The sequence below is a fragment of the Cannabis sativa genome, chromosome 5 (genome assembly GCF_029168945.1).
Source record: "Cannabis sativa cultivar Pink pepper isolate KNU-18-1 chromosome 5, ASM2916894v1, whole genome shotgun sequence".
Classification (NCBI taxonomy): domain Eukaryota; kingdom Viridiplantae; phylum Streptophyta; class Magnoliopsida; order Rosales; family Cannabaceae; genus Cannabis; species Cannabis sativa.
The window spans coordinates 75,591,260-75,610,940 of NC_083605.1; the positions used below are offsets into that span (position 1 = coordinate 75,591,260).

The window sequence follows — 19,681 nt, forward strand, 5'->3', positions numbered from 1 at the left end:
TTTATATATATTTTCTATTTAAGACAACAATAAAAAAATTACAGTTTTATAATTTTTTTTTTTTTTGAATAAAGGATTTTCATTAAAAATTAACAGGCATCAGCCTTAATGTCACACAAAGAAAGCGGAGCATTTAGCTCATTAAAAGTACAACCTGACGATAAATAAGATGCCCAAACAACACAATGGGCAGCCCTATTTGCAAATCGATTAACATAAGAAATAAGGACATTATTCAAACTAGCTACAATAGTACGACAGTCCTCAACCAATAAACCAAACTGGGATGACATATGCACTGAGCTATTAACTGCTTGAACAACAACTAAAGCGTCAGACTCAACAACCACCCTACCCCAGCCCTTGCGCTTTATCCAACTTAGCGCCTCCTTAATGCCAATGACCTCAGCTATTTCTGCAGATACACAACCCCAACGACTCTCAGAAATAGCTTCAATAAGCTTACAATGGTGATCACGAGCAACACAACTGAAACCAAACTTTTGGTGAGCTTCAAAAGTCGCACCATCGACATTCACCTTGACCGTATACTCATCAGGTTTACGCCAACAATTACTTTTACAGTTTTATAAATTAAGTACTTATACTGTTAAAAATAAACATTAAATTTAAGTCATTACAAACTTAAAATTTTGAGTACTTATACAAATATTTACCCAAATAAAATTATACCTTTGACCGTATAATTATAATTATATATATTTATGTAATGTTCCACAAATTTATCATATTTATTTAGTGTAATTTCTATTTTGTAAGTATGTTTACTAAAATTATAACATTTTTATTTTTAAATTATTTTTATAAAACCATGGTTAAGGAAAAAAAAAAAAAAACTATGTACGGAAATTATAAGGAAAAAGAAAAAAAAAAATTACTTCCTTATATATTTGTAATTGCATATATATTTTGTAATAACCATTCATAATTTCATTTTCCAGCCAAATAATAATAATAATAATAATAATAATAATAATAATAACAACAACATTCATATAATTTAATTTTGCATCCTAATTACATTTGAACGTTCAAAATCTTTTTTCTTGTTTTGTTGCTTAATCACCTTTTCTTATTTTCATTATCTAATATTTCTCATATGGCTTCTTCTCTAATTATGGTGATTCTTATTATAATATATTGTCATATAATCCTACTACATTATTAGATGATCAAGAACAAGAATATGATGAATCCAGTTCATTTTTGTAGCACTTCATTTCCAATTATGTGATTTAGAAAAAAATATATATATATATAATTATATTAAAAATAAATAAATATTGAGTGCAATAGAGTTCTTTATTGTTTAATTATTTAGGCTGTCTATACATTTAGTATCGTGTTTTTTTATCTAAATATAAGTTAAGTACTCTGTATCTTCAATAATATTTATTTGGTACATTATATTTTAAAATTATACATGTTTGATATTCTAAATTCAAACTTTTTTGATAAAATTTTATCCATACAATTAAACTGTCTAAAATTTTATAAATTCTGAATTCAAATTTAATTATTTAATTATATATAACTTAAATCTGTTTAAATTAATTAAATTATATTGATCTAATTTTATTTTAAGGTACCAAATATGTACAATTTGAAAATATAAGGTACTAATTAAGTATTATTAAAAATACAGGGCGCCAAATATATTTTTCATGAAAACACAATCTACTAAATGAGCACATTCTCTTATATTTATTGTAATTCAACAAGAATTTCCCAATCAAAAAAAAGGAAAAAAAAAAACAAGAATTTAAAACACAAAATGATGTCTACCTTTTCACCATTCATTCTCAATTCTTCTCAAGATTTTTGAGTTATTAAGCTCAAAATCAATTAGCTTAAATGGGGTCACTTTTTTAGTCCTTCAAAGCGACTAAACTTATTATAAAGAGACAAGAGGCTAAAAAGGTTGAAATCAAAGTAGTTTTGGTAGGAATTCCTCCTTTATTACTAGCCCTAAAAAACATGGCACTATAAATAGGCTTGCAATTCACCACACCAAAGGCTGCAATAATCACTTGCATGAAAATCTCTTCAAACACAATTTTGCCCCCTAAAAGAGCAAGCTTGATTCCCCAAACTAGAGCGACAAAATTAATTATTGCAGCCATTATTAATGTCACGAACATAGGTGAATGGTGTCCAAACTCAAAGACACATTTTTCGTATCTCTTACTCTGTTCAGTGTCGATTATTTTGCTCGTTACGCTAAAGTTCATCGAAGAAAAACCTAATGATTTTAACATATGTTCAACTAAACCGAATAGAAAACTAGAGAGCCCCCTTATTAACCACATTCTTTGATCGTTCCACCATTTTTGAAATGTTCCTCCATATATGATGAAGTCCAATAGGTCTTGACCATATGCTCCAATGAATAGGAACATATACAAAATAAAACATGGCTCAAAAACCTGAAAAAAAAATATATTATGTGCTATCAAAAAGAAAATTCTCATGTATTGTGTTTATTTATCTTACATTTTTTATACTTAAATTGCAAATATTTTTTATATGTAATATTAAGTAGGTGATTATATTATTTTTAATTGTGTAATTAAGAAAAAAATACATATAATTATGTGGTTAAGACATGCAAGTAAACAATTCAAATATAATGTCTATTTATTCTAAAGGGTGTCTAGCACCATCTTCGGATATTATCAAGTGTATTGCTATTGCTACAATTTAATATCAGACTTAATATTTTTTAATTTAAAAATTATTATAGAAAACTATTTAACCAAATATGCTTAATAATAATGCTGTCATTTTTATATCTTGATTTTAAACACTATACAAACTCTATATTAGTTGTATTAATTTGATAATCAACACTACAAGCATTACTTCTTCATCTTTTTTATTTGACCCAAAACAAGTGGAGATTACTCGACACACACATTACCTCTAATAACTACTTTATTAAAAAAAATAAAAAGAGAGAAATGCTTAAAAAAATACTATTGGTGCCTAGCAACTTCTTAAGTATTATATTATTATTGGTGAAATTAAGTATCAAGTCTCATATAATTAAATGCAATAACTTTTAGGAAATATTGTTAACCAATTGTAGAGTATCACCTAAGGTCGATCATAAAATATAGACCGTCATAAAAAAAAAAAAAAAATTTAAACTCTTATTTAGAAAAAAAAAAAATATATAGTACTTTTCAAAATGAGTAATTTTAAAAAGAGAAATTTTTTTAGGACCCTGGGCTAGGTGGGCCTTAAGCCTGTCCTAGCCCACATAGATCGGTGTCACCTCTAGAAAGTACTGGGCACACTGATATCCAAAAACAATACTAAAAAATTATCATTTTGTAAAAATAATTATAAATTTTCACTATATCAATGAGAATAGTTTAGGGACATTTACCTTTGGAAAGAGAGAGACCCCATTGAGTAGAGCAAGTTGAGGTAGAAATGCATATATAGTAATTGGAATTGACCAAATGGGCCATAATGTATTATGTCCATAAGTAAAGCCCATGAGAATACCAATATATTTGATACCAAATGTGAATGGAGAATATTTAGAGAAGAGAATCTGAAGTAGACCAGTGGCCCATCTTTTTTGTTGGTTCAACACATCAAAAAGGTTGATTGGTGCATCACCATAAAATGCTGCCTTGTTTGGATTGCAGAAAATTCCTTTCCATCCCTCACATTGTAAAAGATAACTTGTCAAAATGTCTTCTGATGTTGTTCCATATCTAATACCCACCTATATACATATAATACACATTTATCATTAATTAATAGTTAATTACAACTTAAGATAGAGTAATAATGTTATGCATAATCATACATAGAAAGCTAGCTAATCTCTTCTTCTTCTTCTTCTTCTTTTATTTATTTATTTTTTATTTTATTATATGTGTAGGTATAGTATTGTGAGGCAGGGTGGCCTAAGCCAATTAGGGATATTTCACATAAATAACAATTGGACCCTAGAAAAAAAATTGTATTTTTCTAATGTATAGTGGTAAAAATGTAAACTATGATATTATAAAAAATACATTAAGCTTTTTTTCTAATAATAAAATATATATCTTATTTATTTTTGAAAAAATTAAATGTATATCTTAAAAAAAAGGTTTTTTTTTTTTTTTCTTGGAGAGAATAGTTGTATTTTTTAGTAGTATATAGTGTTTGAATCAAAGTGGGATAGATATATGTGCACTAAAATCTATATTTTTTTTTTACAGATTTTAATATTCTTTTTACAAAATTATAGAGTATTATTTTTCTATTATTTTCAAAACAACGTTATTTTCACGAGAAAGCAACATCAAAACAACTTTTTTTCCTGAAAAAAACAAGTGAAAAACTTGTAAAACATACAAAACCTGTAAAAAAAAAATCCATTTTAAGGTGCATTGCGTATATTTTCCTAAATATTATAGGCAAAAATAATTTTTTTCCTTTATTTTATTACTCTTTAATTTATATTAAGTTTTACAGGTGATATCGTCGTGTGCGTTAGGGTCCCTAATTTTAATAAATTATGTGAAGTTATATTTGATACTTTGATTATAAAAAAATATATTTATTAATTAAAATTATTTTACAATAATATTAAATTAATGTGTAATAATAAAAAAAAAAGTAGTTCTCAACTTATCCCGAAAAATATTACACAAAAGAGTACTAACCTTATAACCCCATTGGGTTTTGTCCTCATAATTAGAAGTAGCAACATAGTGGGCCAAATCCATTACTTGTTTGGAGTGAATAGCCTTGTTGTCAACAACATTATCTGGACTCAGTTCAATGATTTCTGGTGACACAAACTTTAATGGGCCCCCAAAGAATGCTCTTCTTCTAAAGAAGCATCCAGTTCCCACATAATTTGGGCCCAAAAGCCCATCCATTCCAAGTGGATTAATACTGTATAATCTCTTGTGTTCACAACCATAAATGTCATTCTTATTTATACCACGAAATCGTTGTGGAAATTGAATATAGCCAACTTTTTGGGATTCAATTTTTTGGTCTAATATGTAACATAGAACTCTCATTGGGGTTTGGGGATCATTTGAGTACGTGTCACAATCAAGGGTCAGGATTATTGGAGAGTTTGTCAAGATGGCTGATACTCTAATCTTTATTCAATAATAATAAAAAAAAACAAAACAAAACAAAAATATATGTTATTTAACAATGAAATAAAGCATTATTTATAAAGCAATGGTACTATGTGAATAAAGCATTTTTCATAATAATAAATTATATTAAAAATTAGAGATTTGATATATGACACTTTAGTGTTGTTAGATAGTAGATACCATTAATATCATTTAATATTTCTCTTTTTCTATACATTTATTAAAAAAAAAAATAAGGAAAAAATAGCAATTATAGTGAGATATCTAATTAAGGTACTTCTAAAATATTAGTAATCAACTGATCATTGTTTTGTAGTTTAAAGCATGCCAATTTATAAATTTTCAAATAAATATATAAATAAATACAAATAGATAATTAATTCAATTTTTGGTCAAAAATATAGTGAAAACACTTTTTATATTCTTTCCCCAAATCTCGATACAGTGTAGTAGCACGGTTATCTTATTTGTATTAGAGACTTTATTTTAGCATATGCCTCGAATTAATGGATTCTTTAGCTTTCGGCCCTACTGAGCTCTTTGTTCTTTAGTAGCGTTCTCTGAAACTATTTTCTAAAAAAGACGTTCATTTCTTAAAATATTCCATGTTAAGTGAAAACATATCAAATTAGATTGTAATTGTGTTCCGTTTTGAATAGTAAAAAAAACACAAATAAACTAATAAAGTGGTTGAACTATAATTTTATTAACACCTAAATTATTATCTAAAATTTCTAGCAAATTTACACATATGTAATACAACATGCTTTAAAACCATCATAAAAATTTTAAAGTAATATTTGAAATGGAAACTTACTAGGGCATTAAGGGCACCAGCTTTGAAATGATGAAGTGATGTTCTTCTTTTCTCTCTTGCAACATAAATCAAATTTGGCATTACATCACCTCTAATATCTTTATCTTTACTTCCATGCAATATAACCTGTTAATTAATTAAATAGTAATTCATAAAATTAATTCTAATTAATCATAAATTTTCATTATTACTTGGTAAAAAAATACCAATAATATATTATTAGATGACCTGGATGACCGTAGGATGATCTTGGCGAGTAAATCCGTCCGTCCATTTTTTGAAAGCTTTTCGTTCATCTTCTCCAGTGATGTTCTCATCGCAAACTTTTCCCATTTCAACAGCATTTTCAACTCTCACTTTCATGCTTTCATACATGGTCTACACAATATTATTTTATTATATAAATATCATTTATAAATTATACTATTTTTATCAATGTAAATTTAATTTATTTTGTTTGAAAGTAATATAGATAAAAAGATACATTACAATTAACACAAAAGAATGTAAAAAAATATATATGAGTAAATTTAAAAATTAATTTATTTTTTTTATTTGAAATTATGATGTATATTTAAATAAATGTAAATTTAATATTTAAAAATATCTATAAATTTAGCACCACCATGAGATGCATATATACCAATTCAAATTTATGATTTCATACTAAATTGGAAGTACAATCTTGATATTTTAAGTGTAATGATATGTGCCCATCCATATGTTTTACACCAAAATTTTACATAGCTTACAAAATCATTTAACCCATCATAATTATTGAAGAAGACTTTCTTTTTGCTTAAATAATTGAAGAAGAGTTTCACTAAAAAAGAAGGTAACTTGCCATGTAATTAGTAAATATGTAATGCTTAATAGATGTAAAAGTATATCTACTCAATACTAAAGAAAATTATCATATTACAATTTAATAATATATTGTAAGGTATGTGTATAGTACACTTCTTTAAAGGGTTAATTTAGTAGATTTATGATCAATTTAGGTATCTTAAAGAGTTTTTAATTTTTTTTTTTTTTAATAATCGTGTATGTTATACTTAATTAAAATTCCTTGTAAATTTTTGGATTTTTCTTTTACGTGTGGTAAGTAATTATTTAAATTTTATTTTTTGTACTGTAAATTATTCAGAATTTTCTTAAAATTTATAGCTAATCCTAAATAATTACAACGTGGGATTATAAAAAACAAATAAACTAAAAAGCTTTCTAAATACCAAAAGAGAGGGACTACAAAAACACCTAATAAAAAATTTACAATATTTTAATCTAGTAACTAAATTATAAAATTGACTATCAAATCTCATGGTGACCAAAGTAGGCTAAGTTATTAATAAAATAAATTATTAAATTATGTCAAGTTGACTATATAAAAAAATTGAGAGAAAAGTCCAAAAAGGCTTGACTGTCTCTAGAAAATGTTAGATTATTGCAAGTTTTGGTTGAAATTATTGGCTGACACAAGTCTCCATGATGCCACCAACCCACTCTATTGGTCTCCTATGCCATAAACAAACCAATCCCAATCACACTCTCACTCACCACTCTTTATTCTTTAATTAGGGATGTACATTTTCTTATGGAGATAATCTCGTGGGAACTCGGCCCTAATAGAGCGCGAATTTCTATTTAAATGGAGAACGAGATAGGGACAGAGATTATTTTTCATCCCCAAATATTAAACAGGGCAGAAACAAGGAAAACACGGAAATATTTTATATTTTATAATATGTGTTTGTATTTTTTAATATATTAGTATTATTTTTATAATTTTTTAAGTTATGCTTTTGTATAATGAGTAGTATATTGAATAATAAATAATGTGTATAATAATTAATATGTTGAATAATAATAGTTAGAGGACATCCATTTAGGTAAGCTATAATACTCATTTATTAAAAATAGAGAAGAGAAAGATAAAAAAAAATGTCAAAAATTGCTGGAGCTATTTTAGCTCAAATTTTAAAGAATGCTACAATGTTTCTTTACATAATATGTTATTCATATCTAATTATTGTTTATTTTATATGTATTAAAAAGTAATTTTAAATAATTGTAAGGAAAATATAAAGAAACTAGTGTATGATGTAATGTAAAAGTTTGAACTAAAATAAAAAAAAAAAAAGTAGAGTTTTAGCGAATGATCTTATAATATACAAGTAAATATTTTAATTTATAATTTTTTAAATATTTAATGAGTATTCTTATTAGACGTGTCACTTTATAATTAGTTAGTTTCTTTAAAAATTATTATATTAAATTATATAAAACTCAAATCCGATATTTTATTTATACTAATAGCAATATTTATACTAAACACTATCAGTACTTTTTAACATTTCTCTAATAATTAAATATTCGCACACACAAATTTAACACCAATAACAAGAGATCTATAATTGAAATTATTTTGGAAACAAATATGTATAAAATTTGTGTATAATTTATATGTTAGAGATGTGTAAATATATGTTTGTATGTGCACATAAATTACCCTTAGCTTATTCATTTAAATATAAATATTAAATTTAAAGATAAAAAAAAAAACCACAACTAATAATCTTTTTATTTAAAATTATATATATTTTCAGATATCATAAAATAAATTTAGGTGTAAATTATACATGCATATATATATATATAATTACTTTTGAATTAAAAAAATATAAATTATTATTGATTCCATGTACAACAAATAATTATCATAAGTAACATTTTTGTTTTCTAATTTTTAAATCACAAAATAAAAGTAAAACTTTTATTTTTAAAAATTTTTCTTTTGAAAAACAAAAATGCGTTCTGTAACCACTTTGTTTTTTAATTTTAAAAACAGAAAACAAAAGTGTGTTCTGTAAAATTCATTTTCATTTTTCATTTTTTTATTTTATTTACGTCAGGTCTAGGTCCAGGGTTAGATTTGGGTTCAAATCAGAGGACGGGTTCAGCGCTAGGACGGTGGGGGGATTTGGGTCCGGGTCATGATCGAAGTCCAAGATATTGATTAAGAAAAAAAAAACTGTTTAAAAAAATATTGAAAGTGATTTTTTTTTTTAAAAAAATTTTGATTCTCAATTAAAAAATTGAAAAGTAAAAACAGTTTTATAGAACATATTTTTGAAAAAATATTTTCACTTTTTCAATTTTAAAAATAAAAAACTAATTAAAAAAGTGTTACCAAACGATACCTTTGTTAATTAAAAAAAAAATTAATTTCAGAGTAATAAATAATATTACCTTAATCTTCTCAATATCAGAAGTTGAAGAAGAAGAAAGATTAGCATTGGAAGAAGCAAAGTAAGCCTCGGGACACCTCTCAACGACGTCGTTTTCTCTACAAAACGGCAACCAATGAGCACCGAACTTAGCAGCTTCAATCAACCCAAACAGACTCAAATCTGACCCACCGTCATCGGAAACATAAACGGAGACTTTCCCCGCCGGATAATCAAAACCCATAACCGAAAGCACAGTGTTCACCACGTTCATCGGCGGTTCCTTGTACGGATCCGCCGTACAAACGAACACATCGATCGCCGGTAACTCTTTCTCCGATTCTTTACTGATATTTTGGGGAAACTCATTACGGTGGATTGGTTTCATTCGAAACGACTGCGTTGTGAGCCATATTAGGAATAAAACGACGTCGGATAGGAATAAGGCTGAGGAGATTTTGGTATTTTTAGTTGTGAAGAGTGATGATAGTGTTACAGTGTGGTGATATAGTAATGTCACCGCAGCTGTGGCGTAAACCACCGCAAATATTCGGTTTGGGATTGTGAGTCGGGAAAGTTCCGGCTTGTGGAGTGGTTTGGTACTAAAACGACGTCGTAGAGTCTCCATTTTTAATTTTTTGTTTTTGTATAATAATTAAAGGAGGATTTTGTGTTGTTGTATATATAAGAAGATTTTATATTTTTGGTAAGCGTGTGAGAGTGTGAATTACTCACGTGTGAGATCATTGGATTCTAATTATATTAAAAGGAGTATTCTAAATTCAATATATATAGTTGACCGACAGTCAAATCTTGTCATGTGAATTTTGAGTGAGAGAGGAATATTTATTATAGAGCATTTTTAGGATACTTATGGTGTTTAATATTAGGATGAAATATTGTATTAACGATTTTTTATAATATTTATTAAAATAAAATAAATAATTTCTGATATTGAATTACATCAATAACGATATTTTTCTTTGTTATATAGAAAATGCTAAGAACACTTTCTCAATTATCTTATATCGATGTCACTTTTAAGTCGTGTTAAGTATCACTAATATCTTAATAATAATTTTTACAAAACTATATATGTACATAAAAAAGAATTGCTAAAAAATATTATTGGTGTTTATTATTGTTCTCAGTGTCATACTGTTATTAGTGTAACTAAGTACATCGGGTTCTATATAATTTAAGAAAATAATTTTTAGAAAATATTGTTGGTGCCACCTATAGAAAATACTTGACACCACTAGTGCCGAATAGCAATGTTCTACACGATATAATATAAGTTATTGTAATAATTTTTAAATATGTGTAAATTTTTCAGCAGCAAATATTTTTACATAGTTATTTTATTGCACATAAATTTTTACATAATTTTTTTATGTAATTATTTTGTTACAATGTTCAGTTTTTTTATTGTTATCATTTCAGAGACTAATGCTGCATTCAATGTGTAAAGGTTAAAACTTTTGCTGCTAAAAATGAACTAAATAGGAATTTTTACCAAAAAAAATTACAAAAAAAATTAAGTGCAACAAAATAAACCATATAAGAATTTTCATCACTTAGAAATATACACAAGGATCTAAATGCAAAAAGTGAACTACAAAATAACTTTTTACCATAAATTTCCCCATATCCAATAATAAAATTGACTCAATTAAAATATAGATATATATTAGGTTAATTATTTTTTTTTTCTTTCTTTAATTTTTTCTTTTGTTTTTAATTTTTGTTTTTTTTTTTAAAAAAAAGGATAAGTAATCTTCTTGTTACTCCAATTCGCCTGACAAAAAGTGGCATTTATCATTATAATACAACCCTCAAATCTCAATGATATCATATAATAATTATTTACACTGAAAATTTTGACTTTAACTAAGAAATAATACAAATGCATATGTGATATGTCCAATAATAAATAATTATCCAAATGAAACCATTTCATACATCTCCTCAATTATTATTTCCAAAAAAAAAAAAACAACAACAACAACAAAAGAAAAAATAACTATTAAAACCAACTATTCAACTCATCTCAAAGCAAGAAAACCAACTATGAGGAGAGAAGTGGCTAACACTATTGAAACCAAAGTAGTTTTGGTAGGAATACCTCCTTTATTAGTCTCCAAAAATATGGCACCATAAATAGGTTGACAATTCACCACCACAAAGGCCGCTAAAATCACTTGCATGAAAAATTGTTCAAAACCATATTTGCTCCCCGAAATGGCAAGTTTGAGGCCCCAAATTAGTGCGGCCAAGTTGATTATTGCAACTGTTGTTAATGTCACGAACATTGGTGAATGGATCCCAAATTCAAACGCTCCTTGTTTGTATCTTTTGCTTCGTTCAACTTCAGCTACTTTACTTGTTAAAGCAAAACCTGAAGAAGAAATACCTAAACATTTCAACGAGTATTCTATTGTACCAAACAAGCCACAAGTGAGTGCCCTTATCATCCACATTCTTTGATCATTCCACCATTTTTGGAATGTTCCTCCTTCTATGACAAATTCCATGAGGTCTTGCCCATATGCTCCGAACACAAGAAAAAGGTACAAAATAAACAATGGTTCTGAAATCTACAAAATAAAGTGAAAGCATTTTAGTATTGAAGAATAATTACTCAATTTGGCATAAATACTCTTTTCAGATTAGGATTAGTAATAAGCACACAAATAAAATAAGAGTATTGTTATTGGGTATCAGTGATACTTAGTACCTGGTAGACATGTTGTTTTGTAATTAATTAGTGATATTTCTTAAAAATTATATGTGACTCGATACTTAATTGCACTAATAACGATATTGACACGTATGAAGATACTAGACTTCACAAATGTCTTTAAGCATTCTCATAAAAGAATGATGAAGAAGAATCTAATAAATTTTTAGAAAAATACATGAATAATCTTTAATCGGATAAAGATGAATAATAAAAGTTTTTGAACACTGTTATGAGGTAATATTTTATGACCTGATAATTAATTGTACTAATAACAATATATAACTTCAGATAATGTTAAACACTCTATTATTGCCCTTTAACAATTCTCAAAAGGTATTTAGAATATTATAATATCCAATCAAATGGGGTTTTTTTTCACAAATTCTTTGAGCCTCTAAACAAGTGGGGAATTTGATAATTAGTGTAAGCAAGAATAATTACCTTTGGGAAGATAGGGAGTCCATTGAGAAGAGCTAGTTGAGGTAGGAAAGCATAAATGGCAACTGGAATGGACCAAATGGGCCATAAAGAATAATGACCATAAGTGAAGCCCATTACAAGGCCCATAAAGTGAGTACCAAAGGTAAATGGAGAATATTTAGAGAAAGTAACTTCAAGTAAACCTATGGCCCATCTTTTTTGTTGGTTCAACACATCAACTAGGCTTATTGGGAAATCACCATAAAATGCTGCCTTAACTGGATTGCAAAGAATGGCTTTCCAACCCTCACATTGAAGACGATAGCCTGTGTAGAAGTCCTCCACTAATGATCCATATCTTACACCCATCTATATATTCATATACATTTCATTACAAATTAATTAGCTCATAATCTCAAATTAATTAGAGTAATGTTATATGCATATAATCACTAATCAAAATTGATATGATTATGATGATAATGATGATATATAGCACTTGAAATTTTATGATTACACTTGTGATAAAAATAAAGAATATTAATTAAATATGAAAATTTATAATATATATACATATTAAAAAAAAAAAGTTTTTTCATTTTTACATTTCAAAGCAATTTTTTTTTTTTTTTTTTTGTATTTTTACGAAAATCTACATAGCAACACAAATAGCAACTTAAATCGCTACTCAAATATACATAACATAGAAACTTCTAGAGTAACAAAAAAAAAATAGTATATAGAGTGATTTCTTAAAACAAAAACTATTAAAAAATCATATTCTTAAAAATCACCTTTATATTTTTCAAAATAAATATCTATAAACATGAATTTAACCTAAAACTAACAATGTTATTTTACCATATTTAAAAAAATAAAGTGAAAATACCATAATACTTTTTTATGGAAGAAAAATAACATAATATATAATTTTTTTTTTCTGAAGAAGATACTAACCTTGTGTCCCCATTGAGTATTGTTTTCATAATTGCAACTAGCAACACAATGAGCCAAATCCATCACTTGTTTAGATTGGATAGAGTTACTGACAACATGATTTGGGCCTAATTCAGCCATTTCTGGTAATACCAAGTTTAATGGGCCTCCGAAGAAAGCTCTTCTTCTAAAGAAACATCCAGTTCCCACATAATTTGGGCCTGAAAGCCCATCCATTCCTATGGCATTAATAAAGAACAATCTTTTGACCTCACAAGCATAGGTATCATTCTTATTGATTCCATAAAATCTTTGAGGAAATTGAATATACCCAAGTTTAGATTCTAATTTAGAATCTAATAAATAGCACAAAACTCTTAATGGTGTTTGGGGATCATTTGAGTACGTGTCACAATCAAGGGTCAAGATTATTGGTGCATTCGTCATCGTGGCCGATACTCGAATCTAAAATAAATATATTAATTAAAATTATTATATCAGCGAGATTTAATTAAATTAAAAAAGTAATAATTATAATATTTTTTATTTTAAAAATATATGTCGAAACATATATATTAACAAAAAAAATTGAATTTTTTGAACGCGTATAGTAAATTAAAATATCAGTAATACTATTATTAATAAATATTGTATAAAAATAACGTTGTAACTATAAAGAATACTGTTGAATTAATGAAAATTTAAATAAGAGATTAATAAAAAATTTAATTGAGAATTAACTAATAAAATTATTGAAAAATGGTGATGAAAGTACTTACAAGGACATTAAGGGCACCAGCTTTGAAATTATGGTTGGAAGTCTTGCTCTTTTCTCTAGAGATGTATACAAGGTTTGGCATTATATGACCTTTTATGTCTTTGTCTTTGTTGTTATCCAATATAACCTATATCATTACTTAGCACATAAGTATATTAATTAATGAAATACTCAAACATAATTAATTACTTCTACTATAAAGGTAATGATCAAAATTAATGGTTTGATTACATGATGCTATTGTGCTTATATTTATAATAAAATGAAAAGAGTATTGTTAATTGTGTAATTATTAAGTAGTTTAATTAATAAAATAGTAATTATATAACATAATAATTATTTTTTATCTCAAAATACTAGGTGTGATTAAATATGAGATGTTAGTTATTTATGAATTTTTAATATTTTATTTGACAAAATAGTTAATAATTATAAAGAAAAATAATATCTATTAATAGTTAATATTTTAAAAAAAAAATTAAGTAATTACACTGTAATCACATTCAATTTTTATAAATGACTGAGACATGAAGAGTGTAGCTGGAACTCTTCAATTGTCTCCAATTACACAATTATTGTATAATTAAATGGTCAAATAAGCATACCAAATTATATAATTGTCGATAATTATATCAAATCCAATTCCACCATAATTTTCTAAACACACTCTTATATTTACGCAAAATATCAAATCATAATGATGCCTAACATAAAATCTAATAAAGTTGTTTGTTAATCAAGTAAAAACACGTAGCATCACAATATAATATTTTAAAATGAGAAGAGATAGATTATATTTTTTTTTTCTTATTAGTTAATTTGATTAAAAGATTAATTATAAGATCTAACGAGCAACAGTCGTTCCCTGTATTGTTGATGCCCTAATAAATTAATTAGTTAGCAATTCTCAAATAAAAACCAATATTATTAATAAATTATATATGACCTGGATGACCGTTGGATGATCTTGTCGCGAGAATCTATCCGTCCATTTATTGAAAGCTTTGTGTTCATCTTCTTTGGTGATGTACTCATCATCAATTTTTCCTTTCTCAACAACATTTTCTACTCTCACTTTCATACTTTCATACAAAGTCTGCACCCATAATTTGTAATATAGATAATTTTAATTATAAATTAAATAAATAATAAAATATTAATATTATTGTGTAAGAAATTCACTACTCAAAATGTACTTCAAAATACAAATACTAAAATATACCAGTAGTATTTAGTATTTCTTTTTAATATTATAATATTATTAGTTCAATTAAGTATTAGATCCTTTATAATTTAAAATAATAATTTTTAGAGAATATCGCTAACTAATAATAGGATACTACCTTTAGAAAAATGTCAAGTACAACTGATACCCAATGCATAAAATGAAAGAACAATATTGTTATTGGAGACCAGTGATGTCCAATATTTTTTATAGGTGACATCTTATAATTTGTTAGTAATATTTTTTAAAACTTATTCTCTTAAGTTATATAAGACCCGATACTTAATTACACCAATAATAATATAACATTAACTAAAATACTAAATATCTACACACCAAAAATATTTTTTAACAATTGTCAAAATGAAACCTCCAATAAATTGGACAGAGATTTCAACTCAAATTCAAGATTTTATTGTATGAAAAGGACTAAGTTATTCAATAATATATTGGTTAAGTTATGATATGGATAAATATTGATTATACTAATATACTAAATATATTTAACTATTCGAGATAAACTTGAATGTCCCAAGATGATAACTCTAAGATAAGGAAACTTATCTCTGTCTTTTGTTTTTTTTTTTATGAAAGGAAAAAATGTTGTCTTCTATCACTATATCCAAGATTTCATTTGAGGTTGGGATATTATTTTGTACTCGTAGTAAGGGAAGAGTATTATTTTTAGCACTTAGCTAGATAAATTATATTAAAGAAAATTATTTTATATATTATTTTTAATATATTTTTTAAAAGAATTATAATTTAAGATGTTCTAGTAGTTGTTTTGGTAGTTTTTTTTTTTAAGTTATTACATAAATTTTTAGGGTAAATACCATTTTGGACCTTCTGTTTTACAAAAGTTACCAATTAGACCATGTGTTTTGTTAAATGATAAAATAGACCCTGTATTTTCTAAAATAGTACAAATAGGACCCTGAATTGATTTTTTGTCAAAATAAAGTTTAATTATAATCTGATCTAAAAGTGCTATGACAAAACTGTTTACATTTTTTGTATCTGTTCGTATTAAGCATTGTCTTCAAGTTGGTTGTATTTAAAAAAAAAGTTGTCAAAAATTAAGTTCAGGGTCCTATTTTTACTATTTTAGAAAATACAGGGTCCATTTTGTCATTTAATAAAATACAGGGTTCAATCTGTAATTTTTGCAAAACACAGGGTCCAAAATAGTATTTACCCAAATTTTTATTACAGTTTAGATTATTTTATTAGTTACTACGTGAGTTATTAAATGAATTTTTATAAAAATATAAAAAAAATATTTTAAAATATAAAAATAAAAAATTCTTATATTAATCCTTTTATAATATAAAAACTTATTTTGTAGTTATAATAAATAATTTATCTGTTTTAAATTTTTTTAGTAGTCCATAGTAAAAAAGTGAAGTTCAAAATAATTTATTGCACATATTTAAATGAATAAATAAATAATAATAAATTATAAAAAAATTTCGCCACTATAAATTATTTAATTTTTTTTTTTTTTTTTGTTAAAATGAAAAATTACTTTAAAATAGACATAGTATCTTTGTTATAAAATAAATATATAATAAAAATCTAAATACCTTCTTTTTTTTATTTGAAATGGATTGACTAATAATGTCCAATTTTTAATTAAAAAAAAATAATGTCCAATTTCAAACAAAAACTTAATGTGGACTTGCAAGTTGCAAATAATAGCGATTGATCGTTTGAATATAATTAAAAATAATTATTGTTATTCAATTCAATTTTTTATGGTGTTATTTAATTAGATTAATAGCTATTAATGAATAAAAAATTAATACTTATAAATTTTATTTGTACCTTGTACTTTAATATTAATAAAAAATAATTCTTAATATTTTCTTAACTATTTTTACATTATATTGTGTTATTTTTAATATTTATTTTGATTTATTTTTTCGAGTGCATGTATAATTTTTTTTTTCTAATAAAAATTTATGTACCATTTTTATTAAAAAAAATATATATACAAAAGAAAAAAAATTAAAAAATTAGTGTAAATAAAGAAAATATATTTTGTAAGAAAAAATAAAATTTCTCAAGAACTAATTACAATAATATTGCACAAAGAAATTATAACCACATACAGACATACTATATATTAAGAATATTGTTATTTGATACCTATTAACACTAGTTTGATATGTTATTTTATAATTAGTTAACAAATTTTTAATTACTTATATTAAATTAAAATATATAAAATTGAAGAATAAAATACACCAATATACCACTTGTGCTTAACACCTTAGAGCAAGTGCTATAAATGAAACTCTAATAATAGTATATAATATAATTTAAATTAACATAAAATATAATACCAAATTTTATCCTACAATATATATTTATTTTTTGCTTATTAATATTATTAATAAATTTTATATTTTATTTATAAATATAATAAAACCTTTATACATTTTCAATCAAAATTATTGTTCTTGTGGCTTTTCAAAGAATTGATTGCTTGACTTAGTAATTGGCGACGAGTATATTATGATTTAATTTTATACACTTAATTTTTTTATTTTTCTTTTTCTGATGACAATACTTTATTAAGTTTAATTTTTTTATATAAATTTAAGACGTCAATAAAATATTACCATTAAATACTAAATAAACGTCATTATTTATACGTAAAAATTTAACTTCGAATCCAATACAATAATAATTAAGTTGATGTTTAAAGGTGGTATCCAACATGCACCTCAAATTTATATATATAAAAAATAAATATAAATAAATTTTGCCCTAAAAAAATTAAATGTAAAAAATCAAAACATAAAAAAATTCACTGCAAATATATTTTTAAAATAAAATTAATTTTACCACTAATATATTAGAACCAAATATAATATCTCATCATCCATTACAACAGTTAATATTTCTCACACATTAATTATTAGAGTTTCTAATGAAAATAACTTATTATAATATTAATATCTCTAATATAAATTAGCAATATTAATTAATAATAACAATAATAAAAAATATTTACGACAAAACTTTTCTAATATTTACAATTGTTACACATATAATACAAATAAAAAAAGTAATAGTAAAAGTAATTTATTTTACGATTTTATTACGATCATACTTTTTTTTTTGCCATTAAGTATCAACTAAAAAAAACATATGACGACATATTATTAAACCACATGTTAAATAAACTAAAAAAATTATGTAATCAAGTGTTTCTGAGCTAAGACTTAACATGCTTAATAGACACTTAATAACTAAAAAAATACTACTGCAATAAAATTGTAAAATAAAATATTTTTATCGTCATTTATTTTAGGATAAATAGCGGTATAAGTACCCAAAGTTTTAAGTTTGTAAGCGGCATAAACCCAATGTTTATTTTTAGCGACATAAGTACTCAATGTTTGTAAAACTGTAATTTTCTTCCAGTTTCGTCAGTACAGACTCTATTTTAAATTTATTAAAAGAATATTTAGAAGTAACTTATACTACATATTTCTATCTAGACCCAATGATCTACAATTTTGGATTTTATATTTGTCTTGTTTAAGACAATAATAGAGTCTGTACTAACAAAATTAGAAAAAAAATTACAATTTTATAAATATTAGTACTTATACCGCTAAAAATAAACATTAAATTTATGCCACTTAAAAACTTGAAACTTTAAGTAATTATGCCGCTATTTACCTTTTATTTTAATAATAATAATAATAATAATAATAATAATAATACCTTAATCCTGTGAATATCCAAATTAGAAGAAGAAAGATTAGCAGAAGCAAAATAGGCCTCAGGACACCTCTGAACGACGTCGTTTTCCACACAAAACGGCAACCAATGAGCAGCGAACTTAGCACCCTCCATCAAACCAAACAGAGTCAAATCAGAGCCACCGTCATCGGAAACATAAACGGAAACCTTCTCCGCCGGATAATCGAAACCCATAGCGGAAATCACAGTGTTCACCACGTTCATCGGTGGCTCCTTGTACGGATCCGCCGTACAAACGAACACGTCAATCGCCGGAAACTCATTCTCCGACGATTCTTTATTTATATATTGGGGAAACTCTTTACGGTAAATGGGTCTGATTCGAAACGACTGTGACGTGGCCCAAATGACAGCCAAAACGACGTCGGATAAGAGTAAGGATGTGGAAATGAATAAGTGAGTTTTTGATAGTGTGACAGTGTGGTGATAGAGTAGTGTCACCACTGCTGAGGCGTAAAGTAGCGCGAAGATTCGGTTTGGGATTGTGAAACGGGAGAGTTCAGCTTTGTGGAGTGGTGGAGCTTCTGTAGTTCTCAAACGACGTCGTAAAGCCTCCATTAGAGAACAAAAGAAAATTAAGCTATAATGTTATGAGTGTTTTGTTGCTTTGG

At 25.6% G+C, this 19,681-nt stretch overlaps 2 protein-coding genes across 2 annotated transcripts; both read right to left on the minus strand.

The window, feature by feature from the left end:
• Nucleotides 1-1,699: 1,699 nt before the first annotated feature.
• LOC115717430 (cellulose synthase-like protein G3) lies at nucleotides 1,700-9,839 on the minus strand. The gene is made up of 6 exons (XM_030646417.2): nucleotides 9,211-9,839; nucleotides 6,190-6,339; nucleotides 5,962-6,087; nucleotides 4,692-5,141; nucleotides 3,413-3,760; nucleotides 1,700-2,447 (listed from the first exon to the last, which is right to left on the minus strand). Exons 1-6 carry the CDS (start codon nucleotides 9,814-9,816, stop codon nucleotides 1,890-1,892), a joined length of 2,238 nt encoding a protein of 745 aa, XP_030502277.2. The 5' UTR covers nucleotides 9,817-9,839; the 3' UTR covers nucleotides 1,700-1,889.
• A 1,214-nt stretch (nucleotides 9,840-11,053) lies between these two features.
• LOC115715656 (cellulose synthase-like protein G3) lies at nucleotides 11,054-19,681 on the minus strand. Its single transcript, XM_030644314.2, has 6 exons — nucleotides 19,032-19,681; nucleotides 15,012-15,161; nucleotides 14,067-14,192; nucleotides 13,309-13,752; nucleotides 12,373-12,720; nucleotides 11,054-11,785 (listed from the first exon to the last, which is right to left on the minus strand). The coding sequence occupies exons 1-6, from the start codon at nucleotides 19,626-19,628 to the stop codon at nucleotides 11,234-11,236; spliced, it is 2,217 nt and encodes a 738-aa protein (XP_030500174.2). The 5' UTR covers nucleotides 19,629-19,681; the 3' UTR covers nucleotides 11,054-11,233.